We start from the raw sequence: 16,835 nt of genomic DNA on the forward strand, positions 1-16,835 counted from the left end.
GGCGGAGGCGGAGGCGGCGGAGGCGGCGGAGGCGGCAGAGGCGGCGGAGGCGGCGGAGGCGATGGCGACGAGGAGGGCGGTGCGCGGCGTGGCATCGGGATCCTCGATATCTACGGCTTCGAGAGCTTTGCGGTCAGCGGGTTCGAGCAGCTGCTCATCAACCTCGCCAACGAGACGCTGCAGCAGCACTTCAACGAGCACATCATCGGCCGCGAGGTGCGGCTGTACGGGGAGGAGGGCATCGCCACGCCGCACGTGGAGTGGCTCGACTCGGCCCCGGCGGTGCAGCTCATCGGGAGGATCCTCTCGGCGACGGACGACACGTGGCGGCTCGCGCAGGACAGCGCCGCGGACCAGCTCCTCCTCCAGTCGCTGCACGCCACGCACGGGCCCCGGGCCGCCTCGCCGCACCCGCGCTACCGCGTGCCACGCATCGGCGGCGGGCGGAGCAACTTCGCGGTGCTGCACTACGCCGAGGAGGTGCCTTACCAGGTCGCCGGCTTCTGCAAGAAGAACAAGGGCTCCCTCTCGCACGACCTCCGCCGCCTCCTCTCCTCCGCAGCCAGCCCGTGGCTGCGCGACAACCAGAGCCACTTGCTTGGAGAGGCGCACGCGAGGCAGCCGCCCGGCAGAGAGGCGGCCGCCGGCCGCGTCCTCGCGCCGCTCGGCGACGGCACCGCCGCCGCCCGGAGGGGCGACGGCGGCGCGCCGGACGAGCGGTCGCCAAAGATGCGCGCGCGTTCGGTGAGCGAGCACTTTCGCTCGCCGTCTGTGACTGGCTCATCAGGGAGTGAACACCCCGCTGATGGTGAGTAGGTGAGCGAGCAGTTCCGCGCCTCGCTCGCCGACCTGATGGCGCGGCTCGACTCCGGCTCGCGGCGGTACGTCCGCTGCGTCAAGTCCAACCGCCAGAAGGAGGCGTGGCGGTTCGACCCGGCGGCGGTGCGCGAGCAGCTCTCCGCCCTCGGCATCCTCGCCGCCGCCACCGTCCGGCAGCAGGGCTATCCGTACCGGTGCACGCACGCCGCCTTCGTGCGTCGGTACGGCGGCCTCCTCCCGCGCCCCGACCGCGCGCAGCTCGGCGCCGCCGACGCCTGCGCCCGCGTCTGCGCGCTCCTCGCGCCGGCGGCAGCGGCCCGGGACGGCGGCGAGGGGGAGGGCGCCCTTGGTGCGGCTGGAGCGGCAGAGTGGCAGTGCGGCCGCACCCGCACCTTTTACCGCGACGCGCTCCACCGCCGCCTCGAGGCCTGGCTCACACTCCGCTGCGCCGCCGCTGCGAACACGCTCGCGCGGGGCGCCCGCGCGGCGGCGGCGAGGGCTGCGGCGAGGGCTGCGGCGGCCGTCTCGTGCCAGGCTGCACTCCGTGGCGCGCTCGCCCGCGTCCGGCTCCGGGAGGCGGTGGTGCTCGCCTTCGCCACCGCCTCGGCCGAGCGGTGCGCCTTTGCGCGATGGAGGCGCTGCCTGCGCCGGAGGGACGAGCGCGAGCGCGCGAGGGCGGAGCCGCCGCACAAGAAGCAGTGCCGCGGCGAGCCGTCCCCGTCGAGAGTGGCGACTCTCGCCGCCTCGGGCGCCCTCCCGACTGGCGCTGCCGCCGCCGGGGGAGGCGGAGGGGGTGGCGGCGGAGCTTCCCCCACGGCGGAGGCGCTCTCCCGCCTCAGCTTCGTCACTGCTGCCGAGTCACCGACCGACTTGGGCATCGAGGCTGCGAGGGCGGCGGGAGCGGCGCGCCGCCGCGACGCAGCGCCGCGAGTCGCGCGGTCCGTGTCGGACCTCTCCCCCCCGCCGGCCATCCTGGTGGGCAGCGAGACGAGTGTCGCCGCGGCGGCGCGCCTCATGACAGAGAGGCGCGTCGAGGCGGTCCTTGTGACCTCCTCCGACGGGAGCTTGGCCGGCATCGTCACCGCCACCGACCTCGCGCGGAAGGCGGTGGCTGGCGACGGCGCGCCTCCGCCAGAGGTGCTGACTGTCGCAGAGGTGATGACGCCGGCGCCGCGCGCCGTCGACCGCGCTTGCTCCGCCGTCGACGCGCTCTCAACCCTAACTCAGAATCGCTTCCGCCACCTCGTCGTGCTCGCAGAGGCGAGCGCTCCCCTCGCCCTCCTCGACGTCACCCGCTGCCTCTTCGACGCCATTGAGCTGCTCGAGTGCGCGAGGGCGGAGGACAGCGCCATCATTCGTGCCCTCGACCCGGCCGCGCGCGGCAGCGGCGACTCTCTGCTCGGGCCCGCGCTGCGGTCGGTCCTCACGCCGACACTCGGCGGCCTCGTCGATAAGGCGCAGCCTCCGCCGCTCGTGCCGCCCGACGCGACCGCCCGCCACGCCGCTAGCTTGCTCTCGGCGGCGGCGACCGCGGTGCTCGTGGCGGACGCCGGCGGCGAGGTCCTCGGCCTCGTCACCCCGCGCTCGCTCCTGCGCACGTTGGCCGGCGAGGTTGGCCTCGACGGCGCCACGGCACGCGACTGCATGCTGCCGCCGCCGCCGACGCCTCCGGCGAACGCCTCGGTGCTGACGGTGCTTTCGGTGCTGCAAGATGAGCGCGCGAGCCACGCGCTCGTTGTCGGCAGCGGCGCCGAAGCGGTCGGCGGGGCGGCGGGCGGCGGGGCGCCCCTCGCGCTGCTCGACGTTCTCCAGCTCGTCTGCGCGTCGCTCTCGCACGTGTGCGCCTCCTCGGACCGCGCGCACTTGCGCTCCTTCTGGGCAGCCGCCCTCTCGGCACAGCGGCAGTCGGAGCAGCCGGTGCACCCGCCGCCGCGCGGCCTCGAGGACGCGAGGGGTCTCGAGGTCTCGGGGTCGGGCCTTGCGGTGGGAGGCGTGCCGCTCTCACCAGAGGCGCCGGCTCGGGCAAGGCACCGTCTCGCACGTCGCGAGGCGCTGTTCACCGAATCAAGCGCGTGAGTAGGTGCGGCCGGAGGACTCCGTCTCTGCGGCGGGCAGCCCTGCCCCGGCCCCGCCGCCGCCCGTGCCGCCGCGCGGCCGCTTCACCTTCAAGGTCCGCACGGGCGAGGACGGGGACAGCGCCGTGCAGCGAGTGCCGCACAGCGGCGGCGGTTGGGCGCAGCTGCGGAGGCGGGTGCAGCGGCTACTCGCCGAGGGGTCGCCAGCCATCCGCGCGCTGGTCTATGTTGACGAGGACGGCGACCAGGCGTGCTCTCACTTCCCCCCAACACTCGCCGAGCCTTGGCCGAGATCTAGTCGATACTTCTAGCCGAGATCAGCAGGCGCTTTGCCGCTCGGGACGCCTCGCGCGTTCACGCCGCACCGCCCGCGCACAGGCGCTCATCCACTGCGACGAGTCGCTCGCCGAAGCAATCAGCACCACGATCTCCGCGGGGAAGAGCCGCCTCACGGTCACCGTCCGCAGCGCCGCTCCGGCCAAGGCTGCCGCCAAGCAGCCCGCCACCCCCGAGGCGCAGCCGCCCGCCGCCGCTTTTCTTGGCGGCGTCATCGCGGCGAGCAGCCTAGCGGCGACGATCGGCCTCGTGGCGGTCAAGGCCGCTTCGGCCGCGAGGCGGTAGAGCCGGGGGCGCGTGCTGCGGCATTGACCATTGTGTGCGCGCAGCGCCGCCGTTTCAGCACAGTGTGGAGCTCCAGAGCGCCGCAGGATCATCGCATCACCTGAGAGAGTAAATAAATTTTCAGCGTGCCCCGGTCCATATCTCGTGAAGGTAATGGAAATCTCTGCGCAAGAGAACAGGAGACTCCTACGGGGTGTGGAGGGTGAGTTGACCAGGGGGGTTGTGCGCCGGGCCCTCCTGCTCGCGGCTCCAGCCCGCAGCCGGTAGACAAGTCTTGTCATCAACAGAGTAGATGGATCTGACCTCGCGCCCGACACCGCGCAGGATCAGCACACGCGTGTATGTGCACAGATTCGAGTTTCGACCACACTCTCTGCACTCTGGCGAGACACACCGCACAGGTCTCAGAAGAGCACAGGCCACCGACAGCTAGGGAGCTGAGACCGAGTCCGAGACGAGACACCTCCACGCTCCACTTGTTGAAACACACTGAATCCCACAGGAATCCCACTGTGTCTCGTGTCTGTCACTGTATGTACACACTGAGAGGGGAAAGGCTTACGGCTTTACACTACCTTACAGCCCATCCGAGCGAAGGCTCGACAGAGTTCGGGTTGAACATTCTGTTCAGCGTGGACCACAGTTTGTCCGATTTCCAGCGTCGGCGCGTAGCTCGGGTCGTACAAGTAGAGAGAGGCCACAAGAGAGCACACCCCCCCTCTCCCTTTTCTCCCAGTAAGCTAAAAGTACGTACGTACAAGCAAGTACTGTCGTACGATGGTCTCAGGCCCAGTGAGGTAGTGCATCTGACTATCCCGGATCCTGCTGAACAAGCTCCTCTTGTGGCTCGATCGGTCACACCGCCATCGCCGTCGGGGAGAGGGGGGACGACACTGCTTCGGCAGCGTGCACCTCGATCCTGTACCGTGTTTGTTATGACCCCCCCCAATGAACACGCCAGAGAGGGAGGGCGAGACGATCGAGGGGTCCCGTACCATGCGGAATCGACCCTATCCAGTGCTCAAGTGCTCAAGCAAGTACTCACCGGTCTCAGCAGCATTCACAGACCTTGTTATTGAGAAGAAAAATGCGTCCTATGACTATGGCGCTGTTTCACAGACAGACCTTGTTATTGAGAAGAAAATACATCCTACCTATGCGCTTTGCGCAGCGGTCTATGAGAGGTTGAGGTGCGAGCCCTGGAGGCCCTGGGGATGGGGGGAGACTACCCGCGGGCCTAGAAGGCCCGCGCGCAATTCACAGCCTCTTGTCCTCGCTCTGGACGGAGGGGACGGACCAGCGCGACGCCAGCGCCATCCCCCCCGACGACGCGCGCCGCAACCTTACCGAGCACCATTATTATCTCAACGAATTGCGAGAGCGGCACAGTGCCGCTCCCCCGCTCCGATGCGGGTAAGTACTGGTCTCTCGTCCTCCAGCTCTACAGCTCCTCGCTGGTAGTCATGCTTGGCAACATGCTCGAGTGGCTGGACTTTGGCATCTACGGATACTCGCAGTCGGACATATCGGTCCAGCTTTTTGCCGGGAGCGAAACCGCCAGTTGGGCAACCTTTGGACTGGGCTACGCGTTCCGACCGGTCGGGGCCTTTGTGTTGGGAAAGCTGTCCGATGCGTACTCGCGAAAAAGCAGCTTTCTCGTGGCCATGCTCGGCATGGCCTTTTCGACGGCGTTGATGGCCACAATTCCCGCGGTGTGCGGAGAAGAGGGCGTAACAATCGACTATTGCGTTGGCGCCGTTTGGAAAAGCGCGGTGCCGGCGGTTGCGCTGCGCTGCGTCCAGGGTTTTTCTGCGGGCGCCGCCGCGGGAGGAATCAACGTGATCCAGTCAGAGCTGTGGTCGACCTCTGACCGAAAGGGGGCGCTCGCGCAGTCCGTCGGCGTGAACAACGCCAGTGGAGCCGCCGCTTCCATGCTCTCTGCCGCCATCGTCTTTGGCCTCCGCTCCGTGCTCGGCAGCGAAACCTATGCCGCATGGGGCTGGCGGCTCGCCTTCCTGGCGGTGGTTCCGCCCAGCATGCTGGCGAGCTACCTGATGCACACCTCGGTTCCTGAGTCGAACGAATTTGCCACCACGGACGATGATGTTGTTGTCCTGAAGCACAATGAGTCCATCAAGAACGACGTCTCGGACGCAGTGGTCAACCCGGCGGCCCCGATGAGGACCACCTCTGTGGGCCCTCGCCTAGGGTCGATTTATGAGAGCTCGCCCAAAGTGCCCATCCCAGCTTCTACTACGATGTCGCGGGACCCGCCTTGGCTTGTAATCGTTGTCTCGATCTACGTTCAGTTTGCCATCGCGGCCTACAACAACCTCAACGTGTACATGGCCTCTCGTTCTGCTGCTTTGGAGCTCTCTATCAAGAGCCCGTCTTCACCGCCTGCTGCTGTGATTAGGTCTCGTACGCCAAGGAGCACTACGGGGTCTCCGTGAGTACCGCAACACTGATGCAGGTGGTGGGAAAGGCGGTCCAAGTGGGGATGACACCCCTAGCAGCTTTGCTCGCCGACTTGAGAGGCTGGTATGGGGCATGCGCCTTTGGTGGGATCATGTGCAGCGTGTTGGCCCTTCCTATGATGACGGCCAGCGAATTTGGTGGCGTCATCAGCACATGGATGCTAATCTCGGTGCCCACCGCTTGTCCCAGGTCTGTCGCGCCGTCAACGGCCTCGCCGCTCACGCAATCCTGCCACGCCATAGGTCGCCTTCCCCATCGTCTCGACGGTGTGGATCCTCAACGCGCCGCTGCTTGCGACGTCCATCTTCCCCGTGGAGACCCGCAGCAAGGGCACCAGCCTGGTCATGGCAACGGCAGCGGCGATCAGTGGCTTCTTCCCGCTCGCCCTCAACGAGATCACCAACGTGTACGCGAGTGGGGTGGTGCTCGCCGTCGTCGCGGCCCTTGCCAGTTGTGGGATCCTCTGGGTGCGAGGCCAGGCTCGGGCGGACAAGCTCAGCATTTACCAGCGCCCAGAGCTATTTTGACAATCCGTTTATTGCCGCCTGAGACAAAACTCAATCTTCTCATAAATAGACGATATTACGCTGAGTTCGTAACCCGAAACGCTGGCCTGGCGAGGAGAGGGAGTTCGGGCAGACTGGGAATGGCACAGACCATCTGCGGCCGCGTTCCCACAGCTTGCAACGGCAGCTTTAGGGGAGACACATTGAGTCTCCCCGGGAGTTCCCTGACCGGCACAATCCCAGCCTCGCTCAGCCGACTACGGCAACTTGTCTCAATCGACCTTGCTAACAATGCGCTATCGGGCACTATTCCACCAGAGGTGACGCCCCCCTCACGCCAAAGTCATGGAGAGTGCCACTCCTTTCCAGTCTCAGCCAGGGACCTCGCAGCCACCCTCAAAGCGCCGACTTTTCCCCGCTCGCCCCAAACAGCTCGGTCGCATCACGGCGCTCAAGCACCTCGTGCTGCACGACAACGCACTGAGCGGCTCGATCCCGCCCCTAAGTGGCATTCCCAGCCTGCGGTACCTGCAACTCAGCGGCAACCGGCTGAGTGGCACCATCCCGCCTCAGCTTGGTGCCCACCCCCGCAATCCCACCCTCCATCTCTGCCATCTCTGCCCGCCTACCACCGCAGAGCCAGGAAGCTCGAGCTGGCCCCACTCCTCGCCACCGCCTACAGGCGACCACCTGCATCTGAGCTCCCTGGACGTCTCGCGCAACCGCCTGAGCGGCGGGATCCCGGCGGAGCTCGCAAATCTCCGGTTCTGCGGCATGGTGTCTCGCTTTGCGCCGCCTCGGTCAGACCTTTGCTCCCTCGCTGATCCGGTCGCGCCGGGAGGCGAGGGGAACCAGTTCGACTGCCCCGTACCGCCGCTGCCCGCCCCCTTTCAGCCGGTAGCCTGTGATTACCCTAAGCCGCAGATGTCCGCCAGGAGTCGCTCCGTCCGTCACCTCGCCGCCCCTCCGCCCTCGCCCTTCCCTCCCGAGCCGTCCCCGCCACCCCCTCCCAACATCTCGCCGCCGCCGCCCTCGCCCTTCCCTCCCGAGCCTTCGCCGCCGCCGCCGCCCGTCCTCTCGCCCCCACCCTCGCCAGTCTCACCCCCGCCCTCGCCCTTCCCGCCCGAGCCTTCGCCGCCGCCCCCGCCCGAGGTCGCCGCCGACGTCCCGACCCAACAGCAAACAACCGTATTCGAGGTTGGAGCGCCAGCGCCAGAGATTGGTTACTCATACGGCGCAGCGACGCCCGATCCGCAGGCAGCGACCTTTGGAGGAAGCAGCTATAGCTACGGCGCAGGGGACGCGAACGCGTGGCTCGCCCCCAAGCAAGCCTCGCAGCCACCGCCGCCGCCGCCGCCGCCGCCACCGCTGCAAGGCGCCGTGGCGGCGGAGTTCTCGACCCATGAGAGCGGTGTGAAGCAGGCGACGCGCAGCTGATATGTGCTCTAGATGTGCCAAGCAAACGACCGGACTGATCCCTCTCCCCTCCCTCACGGAAGGACCCGCACCTCTACCTTGCCCGCGGAGGCCGCGCCGACTTTCGAGGCAAGCACGGCCAAATGTACGCCTTCTTCTCGGCGCCTGGACTGGCGGTCAACGTCAAGACGGAGGATAATCCCGTGCTACACGAGCGGCTCGCACCGCTTGCCGACTCGTCACCTCCTTTTCTCTCCGAATAGGATGCATCATTTCTTCTCAATAAAAACCACCATCACTTGGAGGTCGACGGCTCGTTCATCACCGAGGTCCACATCGTGGCGCTCGTCGGCGGCAAAAAGCGCAAGGCGGCCAACTCGCAAGTGTCTACAGCTGGCCGCGCACTCCCACTCACCCTGCGCCACCTCCCTCCTCCCCTCCAGGTCGCGACCGCCTCCTTTTGGGCGTCCGAGCTGTCCGAGTTCAATACGGGGTGGCGGGTGGTGAACGGCAGCTGCGGCGGCGGCGGCTTCAGCCTCGGCATGGGAGAGAAGCGGCGCTGCGAGGAGCCCGCACCGTCACGGGGCACTCTGGCAGTCGGAACGGAGTACCCGTTCACCCGCATGGCTGTGAACAGGAGCTCGCGGTGAATGTCGGCTTCGCGAGCACCGTGTTTGCAGTCCACGGCTGGAGCATCAAGGCGCGTGTAGGGGGTTCGGGAGCGGGGTGTGCGGCTCCGCAGGCGTCGAGGGAGGCCTGGCGGCCTGACGGACATGGTTCCTCCAGGTGCGAGGAAACAACGTGTACGGCCGCCTCTCCGGCCCCGCGCACCGGCTCGATATGAGCTTCACCGCAGCAGACAGCGACACGGCCGCCCTCGCCATGCCGCACGGCCTGATTGGCCAGTCCTTCTCGGCGCCGGCGCGACGGGAGGGCAAGGTGGCGGCGGTAACGGGCGATGGTAGAGCAGATCCCGCATCGCGCATCCTCTCGTGAGAAGAGGGGCCTAGGATCCGCGCCATTCACGGTGAGGCTCAAGAGACGTGGTCACACACTTCAGGTGGACGACTACCCGCTGGAGGGGCACTTTGCAACGAGTGCGATGGCGGAGGGGGCGGTCGAGGGTGCCCCCCCCCCCGTCACGAGCTCCATTTCAGCCTCGCCCCACGAGACGCCGCTTCACCCCCCTCGCGCTGTTCACAGGGACGCCGGGGCTGTACGAGGTGTCGTCGCCGTACGCGACGAGCGAGTTCACCTTCTCGCGCTTTAGCCAGCCGCTCGGGGAGGCGGTAAGACCGCGCGGGCAGCACCACGGCGACCGGCTGGCACTCGACGAGAACGCGGTCGATGTAGCTGCCCTGTGAGCGGAGATTGCGCGTTACTGGGCCGCGCGGGTGGGGAGCCGCCGTGCCCGTGGCAACACCAAGGTAAAGACGTGCGCTATAGGTTTTGTAGAACTCGCGTGTCAGGCCATAAATGAACAACAAATCTCTCTCTCTCTCTAAATGAACAACAAAAACATCTCTCTCTCTAAATGAAGGAAGAAAACAAAGGAGTGGAAGTGTGGGAGAAGGACAGGGTTCCCACCTGCACGGGCACGGGATCTTGGAAGGACGATCATAAACTCAGTTTTCTTCCTTTTGGATGCACGGCTCGGGGCGCCGACAGGTGCGCCGACTCATTGCGGCTAGGATCCCCCGGGTGACGATGTCCTCCGGCCGGGATGGTCCTGTTCCTTTCCGAGCAGCGTCCAGTGGGCTCAGCAGGCTGCGGACACACCTCACTGGCTCTGCGACGCTGCAGGCCAGTGCCCTCCCCTCCTCCCTCGTAATCAATCGCTCCTTCCCTCAACCACCCCTCTCCCCTCTCCCCGTGAGTGTCTCCCCGCCATGTGCCTCTCCCCTCCCCCCACAGGTGCAGTGCGGCGCCGCCTCCGAGGCGCTCACCCAGTGCCTCCGGAACCATGGGCTGTCTCTCGACCCGATGCTTCTCGTGTCAGAGCCGTCGCCGCAGAGCGACCTCTGCCTGCCGGCGCTGCACGCATACCAGCGCTGCGGGCGTGACGTGCTGCTGGTGCTCGAGCTGACGCGGCAGGGCGGATGCCAGGCGGAGGTGGCAGCGGCGAGAAGGTGCAACGAGGCTCCGTCGGCCAACTGCGAGTCGGCAGAGCTTGCCGCGATGCTCTGCCTGCAGCGTGGCGCGGCGTCGCGCCCGCCGGACTGACGAGGCGAGGGCGCGTCGCTCACAGAGGCCATCGCACGCTTCGCTGTTGCACGGGCTCGCCGATGGAGCGCAGGGCAGCGCTATAGCGCTACCTCCTGCCGGCCAGAAGCAAGCAGATGCTGGCCTCTGCCCCTCTCGTGGAGGCGGAGGCGGGGGTCGCTCGTTGGAGACGACGATCTATCTCCTCGGCCGTACAGTTATTGCACTTACCTGGCGAGGCCAGCAGCGGGTGTGTGCGGGAGATAGAGAGAGGCCAGAGGCGCAGGAGAGAGCAACAGAGAGCGGGGTTTGTGTAGCTTGTACCTCTTGGGACTATCTTGGCGACCGTGAACTACGGCTGTACACGTTTACACAGAAGATGATCTAATTTAAAGTGCCAAGAAGATGGACCACGGTGCGTGCACCAAAAGAGCCTGATGCCTGGCGCAGGCCCTCCCACCGCGCCCACAGCCACACACTTGCCCACACGGCCCTTCGGCCCAGGTCGTGCCAGGAGGCGCAGGCCAGGCCCCAGCTCACACACAACATGTACATGTAGCATGTGCATGTGCATGTGCATGTGCATGTGATGTGCATGTGCATGTGCATGCACGTGTGCATGTCATGCACACGACACATGCACATGTCATGCACATGCACACAGTGTGCCGCATGTGCACGCCCTCACTGCAGCCCTCCTACCTTCGCGGGGTGCGCCTCTCCAGCCGCTCCTCTGCGCCGTCTCACGCTCTCCTCCTTAGACGCGCTTGCCTTGGTGGTAGGCTCTCGGACATCCCGGCGCAGCTCTCTCCGTGCGCATAGAGGGTCCGTGGGACCGTGGCTAGGTGGCGGACCGAGTGGACGGCCAAAAAGGCGGTGGTGGAGGCATGGGGTGCACATGCCACAAGAGTCACACACACACACCTGGCTGCGCGCGGCGCCCCGCGGCTTGCACTTGAGGGTCCATAGTTTTTGTTGTTGTTTGGAGTATACTCTTTACGCGCACGACCCACGAGAGATATGGTGTGTACAATTACAGCAGACAAGCGAGTGAGGACCTGCGCGTTTCGCCTCGCTCGCCGCCCGCTCCGCCCCGCGCACTAAGATGCGGCGGCATCAACAAGCAAGGGGATGGAGCCGGCGACCAGGTCCACGCAGTCGTGGTCGGTGATGTTCTGTGTGGCAAGGTGGAGCGGCTCATTGCTCGCAGCACATTGCAGCTCGCGGCGGGGAGGGTGGGAGCAGGGCGAGGGAGAGGGGCTGGGTGGGTGCGGGAGGGCCGGAGGGAGGCCGGCAGCACACCGTGTCCGCTAGCTCGAGGTTCACGAACGTCCGGTGCTCGTCGCGCGTCCACAGAGGCCCGGCGTGCCACGTGCCGGCGTGCAGCTTGACAAAGTGCCGCGGCGGGACGCGGAAGGCGTTGAGGCCGCCGACGGACGGCTCGTCGCCCGGCTGGTGCACGACCAGGTAGAAGTCCTTCTCCTCGCCGAGCGCGCCGAGGCACTGCGTTACGCGTTGGTGCCTCGTGATCATCGAGACGCTCAGCTCGCGAGGGCCATCGAGCCGCATCAGGTACAGCCGAGGCGGACCCTGCGAGAGGTCGAGCGACGCGTCGATGCCGCCCGCCGTCGCGTCGTACAGCTCGCCGTCCTCCGACTCGGCGACCAGCTCTCCAAACGCGGCAAAGTTGGCGCGCGTCGCCGTGCGCGCGCGGAGCGGCGGCAGCTCCGACGTCGCCGCCCGCGGCCAGCCGCGCCACAGCCTTCCGAGCCTCGACCCCCACTCGCCGTCCGGGCCGTCGTTCCAGGCTGCGGCCTCGGCGTCGAGGTCGCCGGAGGAGACGTGCTCCGCGTGCGCGCGCGACATGTCACGCACAAAGTCGCGCCGTGAGCCGCGCACCGCCGCCACGTGCTCCGCCAGCGCCGCGGCGTCGAGGCGGGCGGCATCGCGGCGCTGCTCGTCGCGCAAGCCGCGCCGGAAGGCGGCAGCGACGACGCACGCGTCCTCGAGCGACAAGTTGGCGCCTTGCCCGAGCGACGGGTAGATGGCGCCGGCCGAGTCGCCGCAGAAGAGGACGCGCCCGCCGAGCGCCGCGTATGCCGTCTCGGTCTGCTGCTTGCGGGCCCAGTGCGCCGCGTCGCCGTGCGCCTCGAGCACGCGCAGCACGAAGTCGCCTAAGAAGGCTCCCACGAGGCTCAGACAGGCTGCGCGCCCCGCCGCACGCGCAGCACGCAGTCGCCGATAGGGTCGAGCCGCGGCGCGGCGAAGAGGTCGCGCAGCACCGCGCCAGACCGGAGCGAACCGTACGCCTCTAGCGACTCGTCGCTGAGGCGCACGTTGCCAAAGAGGCCGGTCTCCACCTCGCCCGGCGCAGCGCCGGCGCGCGCGGGCATGCGCATCAGACCCACGCGCACGACGCCCTCCGCCGCCGCGCGGATGGCAGTGTCGCCGCCGTACCTACAGGGCGACGCATGTGTTGTGGGGCCCGAGTGTGGGTTCGGGGGCTGTTCACAGCGGTGTGCTGAATATGTGTACGGCGAGCCTCGGTGGTGCCGCAGACAGCGGCTCCCTCTGCTGGCTCGCATCTCTGCTGGTTCGCATCTAGGCGCCGCACTTGGCGGCCAGCGCGGCGGCGTCGGGCCGGTTGTACACTCGCCACAGAGGGCCCTCCATCGGGGGAGGCGCGCCGGGCGCGACGATGCGGAAGTCCGCGACGTAGGGCGGCCCGTAGCACGGGACTGCAGGTGCGAGCTGCTGCCGCAGCGCGGAGTAGCGCCCGTCGCACGCCACCACCAGGTCAGCAGGGAGCGTCTCGGTGACGCCTCCGCCGCGCGCGACAGTCACCGCCAGCTCGCCGCCGCCGCCGCCGCCGCCGCCGCCTGCCGCCGCCACGTCGTCGACCCTCTCGACGGCGGCGCCTGTCGCTTCATCACAGCACACGTGGGAGCTCTCACAGGGCGCAGGCCGAGCCAGTCGGAGCTGCCGCGCCGTACTCGACCAAGTCGTCGCAGCGTGTGGCAGCGTGGATGCGGTCCCAGCGAGCGACGAGGCAGGGCTCGTCGGCGCGGCCGTCGCGCACGACGTCCTCCAGGTGATAGAGCACGTCCCCCGCCATCGTGCGCGCGCTCCAGTTGCGAACCTGGCAGACATGAGAGAGCTCATAAGAGCCGAGCGAGGCAGCAGCTTCCACGCCTGCCAGCCTCGCCTCGAAGCCGACGGCTCGGATAGCAGCCATGAGCTCGGGGTCGGTGTCGGCGAGAGCGGCGCAACCGTTGTGATTGAGCAGCACGTTCAGCCCCGGCGGGCTGGCTAGCTCGAACGGCCGCCGCTCGAATGCCCTGACATGAAGCAGCTCCGGCCCGAACCGCCGTAGCTGCCGCAGCAGCACGTTGCCCGCGAGCCCGCCGCCGGCGATCACCACGCGCAGAGGGCGGCCCATGGCTGCTGGTCGCCTTCGCGGTACGTCAGTCAGTCTCTCTGGTGCCTTTCGCCGCGTCGTACCCCAACGCGGAAGGGGAGGGGGGGGGGGGGGGGCGGATACGTTTGGATTCCTACAGTGGGTTGCGGGCATTAAGAATTTTACAAGGCAGGCGGTCGCACGACACGATTCACGCGACAGGCGATTAAGAAAACAGGATCGCGTGGCACGCCGCCGTTTCTAAGCCTTTCCACAGCCCTCATCCACCCCACGCCGTGGTTTCTTAGCTCCGGCCGGGCGGGGCACTCAATCAAGCCAGAGCGCCGGCCCGAAGGATTTTTAGGTATTAAAGCTGCGGAGCCGGAGGTATTAAGCTGCGGTCCGCGAGGGCGATGCCAGAGTCTGCCGCCGAGTCGGCTCTCTGGATGACGGGAAGACGCACACACGCCTCCATCCACTCCACTCAGAACTCCGCAGACTTGAAAAGTGACAAGTGCGCGCGCCGCAGCGCGAAGAGAAATTTTGAGCTTCAGCTGGGGCTCCCGTTCACACTCGTGACTGGCCTTTTCTCGGGGCCGCGCCTGCGGCGCGCCCGCGTGGTTTCTTAGATTTTCGCGGAAATCGCTTGGTAGGGTTTCTTGATGGTAAGGTTTCTTAATGCCCGCAACCCACTGTACAAGGGCCTACGCAACCCCGCCTCTTTTCTTTTTAGTAAACTCGTTTTCTCCAAGTAAGCTAAAAGTACGTACAAGGGACATTCTGCAGAGATGCAGGGAGGAGCTCAGCCTTGGGAGGAGCCCAGGCAAGAAAGCACGACGGCGGAGAAGGCGTCGGGCGGCGCCTCGATCGACGTCGAGACACCGGCGAGCTTTGTGAGCTCACGCAGCTCCTTGATCGTGAAGGCCGCCTGCAGCACGCCCCGCCGGCCGAGGATCGCAACCTGCCGCACCGCGGACGCGAATTCGCGGACGCGCGCAGGGCGCAGCGCCTCCACCGACCGCCCGCTCGCAGACCGCGAGGTGCACCGGCCTTTAAGCCCGCCGGGCCAGAGAAAAGAGAAAGGCGCCGCCAGTTCAACGCCATTATAAGGGACACTTCTGTCATGTCATGTATGTATGTATGTAGGAAGGTGAAGAACAGTCAGGCTCGGACTGGACACCAACGCGGTATGGGTGGACGCTGGACAGATGATGACGGCACGCACGAGCGACACACAGACACAAACAGGCTCACAAGACACACACCACAGCCAGCGAGCGGGCTGCCACACACCCTGAGTAGGCGTACACATAACTCAAGGCGACATCCTCCCTGTCGCCCCCCCCAGCACTCCAAGGTGCCAAGAGAACAAACAAGGGCACAACAAACAACAGACGGCAGGAAGTAACATGTGAGACTAGAGCAGACCGCTCCGCCTCTAGCAATCTCGCCGGCCGGCGAGGCACGGACGAGACCGTGTGTGGGTCTAGTGAGGTGTCTATGGACGCCCTCCTCACAGGCTAGCGGCCTACTGCTAGCCCTATCGCTCTCTCTCTCACGGGCAGTGACAATTCAATCAATGGGTGAGTGTTTGCGAGCAGAGGCGCGTGGGCTAAATCTAGGCCGCACGTCGTGGCACTTTGACGAAGTTAGACGTGCGGCCGCAGCGTAACCGCCGCAGGCTCGGCGGTGCGCGCGTGTAAGAACAGCTCGGGAAGAAAGCCACACATGTCCTGCTTGCGGCCGCGAGGCGGAGGACCAGTGCAAAGTGATCGGCCTCAGGCCAGGCATCTGTTCTGCCGCCGATGATCACGTGGATCGCGTTGGCGATTCCTATCGTCGGAGCGGTCTCCACCTACCCAACTGTCGTCACTGACGATCAAGTTGTCGATCCGGGCGACTCGCTTCGTTTCGGCGCAGCGATCGCCGCTCTCAACAGCACCACTGGCTGGGTCGCCGTGGGCGATAACCAGCTTCCAGGAAATGGAATTCGGCGCGGAGCAGTCACGCTTCTCAACCTCGAGTGTGCGGCATGCGTCGAGGTCACCATCGGCGATAACCAGCTTCCACTCGCTAACTACACCTTGTTTGGCTCGGCCGTCGCAACGGTGCCGGATCTGGGCGGTGTGACGCTCGCCGTCGGTGCTCCAGGTTGCGAACTGTTGGTTTGCGGGCTGGATGCGAGCCCTGCGAAAGCAGGCACGGTCGCCATCACGCCCAGCCGCTCACACCTGCCGCTCACACCTGCCGCGCACCCGGCCGCTCTCGCAGGCGCCGTCTACCTGCTCCGGCTTGCCTCCGAGGCCGACTGCCAGGCGGATCCGGCCGCATGCCTGCTGTCGTGGGTTGTCATTGAGCCCATGCAGGGGAGCTTCAACCCGTCGTCAGCCGGCCTGGACACGTACCAGCACTTTGGGCAGGCCATCGCAGCTCTGCCGGGCTTTCACAGCCAAGGCGGCACCGGGCTTGCGCTCGCGGTGGGCGCGGGCACAGACTTCTACGATGACATCCCTAGCACGGGGATGACCGGCATTCAGGGCACCGTCTTCCTCCTTTTTATGGACACCGGCGTGCAGCTGCCGTGCCAACTGCCTCCACGCTTTCTCCTCTGTTTGTTAGTTGCTCACCGCCTCCCCCTCCTTGCAGGCGGCTGGCCAGCATCCGTCAACGTCACCTCGCACCGGCGCATCGAGTCGGGCAAGGGCATCGAGACCATCCCTACTGGCGGCGTGTTCGCCACCTCCCTCGCCGCCTTGACCGACTTGAACGGGGACGGCACTGCAGAGCTGGCTGTCGGAGGGAGCATGAACTCCGATCGTTCCGGCGACGCCTGGATCCTTTTCCTCGAGGCCGACGGCACCGTCAGCGGCAGCCTCGACCTCGGTGAGAGCCGCTCTCACTCCGCAGCGCCCCTCCACGCCCCCACTCTGCAGCAACACCACACCCACCCAACCGCCCACCTACCGCCGCCGCCAACCGCCGCACTGTTCTCTGTCGGCGCAGGAGTCAGCGCCGCCCTGCAGCCCAAAGACAAGTTTGGGTACTCGCTCGCGATGCTCGACGACATGGACGGAGATGGCACGCCCTCCCGCCCATCGCTGCATTTTGCCCTCCTCTGCCCGCCTCTGCCCGCCTCTGCCCTCCTCTGCCCTCCTCTGCCCGCCTCTGCCTCTCGTGCCCTCCTCTGCCCTCCTCAGCTCTGCCCTCCTCTACCGAGACGGCTCCCTCGCCCCCCCGCGCAGGCATGCCCGAGCTGGCTGTTGGTGCCGAGGGAAGCGGGGGCAGTGTCGGATCCGGAAATTCAGAGTCCGACGGCGCGGT

General features: G+C 66.6%; 5 protein-coding genes across 5 annotated transcripts in view; 2 read left to right on the top strand and 3 right to left on the bottom strand.

Annotated features, from left to right (window-relative positions):
- Positions 1 to 4,978: 4,978 nt before the first annotated feature.
- EMIHUDRAFT_99249 (hypothetical protein) lies at positions 4,979 to 10,138 on the top strand (the record flags this gene model as incomplete). Its single annotated transcript, XM_005783343.1, has 14 exons — positions 4,979 to 5,854; positions 5,932 to 6,162; positions 6,236 to 6,460; positions 6,932 to 7,076; positions 7,182 to 7,396; positions 7,757 to 7,910; positions 8,027 to 8,118; positions 8,179 to 8,298; positions 8,359 to 8,418; positions 8,553 to 8,561; positions 8,702 to 8,854; positions 8,976 to 9,039; positions 9,119 to 9,258; positions 9,830 to 10,138. 14 exons carry the CDS (start codon positions 4,979 to 4,981, stop codon positions 10,136 to 10,138), a joined length of 2,793 nt encoding a protein of 930 aa, XP_005783400.1.
- A 1,079-nt stretch (positions 10,139 to 11,217) lies between these two features.
- Positions 11,218 to 11,983, bottom strand: EMIHUDRAFT_63657 (hypothetical protein; the record flags this gene model as incomplete). Its single annotated transcript, XM_005783344.1, has 2 exons — positions 11,218 to 11,292; positions 11,420 to 11,983. The coding sequence occupies 2 exons, from the start codon at positions 11,981 to 11,983 to the stop codon at positions 11,218 to 11,220; spliced, it is 639 nt and encodes a 212-aa protein (XP_005783401.1).
- Positions 11,984 to 13,067: 1,084 nt separating this feature from the next.
- On the bottom strand, positions 13,068 to 13,556 carry EMIHUDRAFT_203031 (hypothetical protein; the record flags this gene model as incomplete). Its single annotated transcript, XM_005783345.1, has 1 exon — positions 13,068 to 13,556. The coding sequence occupies one exon, from the start codon at positions 13,554 to 13,556 to the stop codon at positions 13,068 to 13,070; it is 489 nt and encodes a 162-aa protein (XP_005783402.1).
- Positions 13,557 to 14,297: 741 nt separating this feature from the next.
- Positions 14,298 to 15,057, bottom strand: EMIHUDRAFT_352749 (hypothetical protein). Its single transcript, XM_005783346.1, has 2 exons — positions 14,661 to 15,057; positions 14,298 to 14,597 (listed from the first exon to the last, which is right to left on the bottom strand). The coding sequence occupies exons 1-2, from the start codon at positions 14,824 to 14,826 to the stop codon at positions 14,317 to 14,319; spliced, it is 447 nt and encodes a 148-aa protein (XP_005783403.1). The 5' UTR covers positions 14,827 to 15,057; the 3' UTR covers positions 14,298 to 14,316.
- A 262-nt stretch (positions 15,058 to 15,319) lies between these two features.
- The window catches only part of EMIHUDRAFT_449611 (hypothetical protein), a gene marked incomplete at both ends in the record, with an annotated part of 3,659 nt that continues 2,143 nt past the window's right edge, over positions 15,320 to 16,835 (top strand). The window contains 4 exons of the mRNA XM_005783347.1: positions 15,320 to 15,656; positions 15,786 to 16,124; positions 16,161 to 16,397; positions 16,757 to 16,820. Coding sequence (XP_005783404.1) covers positions 15,320 to 15,656; positions 15,786 to 16,124; positions 16,161 to 16,397; positions 16,757 to 16,820 — 977 coding nt within the window. The remainder of the gene's footprint in view (positions 15,657 to 15,785; positions 16,125 to 16,160; positions 16,398 to 16,756; positions 16,821 to 16,835) is intronic.

The sequence above is a fragment of the Emiliania huxleyi genome, assembly GCF_000372725.1.
Source record: "Emiliania huxleyi CCMP1516 chromosome Unknown EMIHUscaffold_18, whole genome shotgun sequence".
NCBI classification, from domain to species: domain Eukaryota; phylum Haptophyta; order Isochrysidales; family Noelaerhabdaceae; genus Emiliania; species Emiliania huxleyi.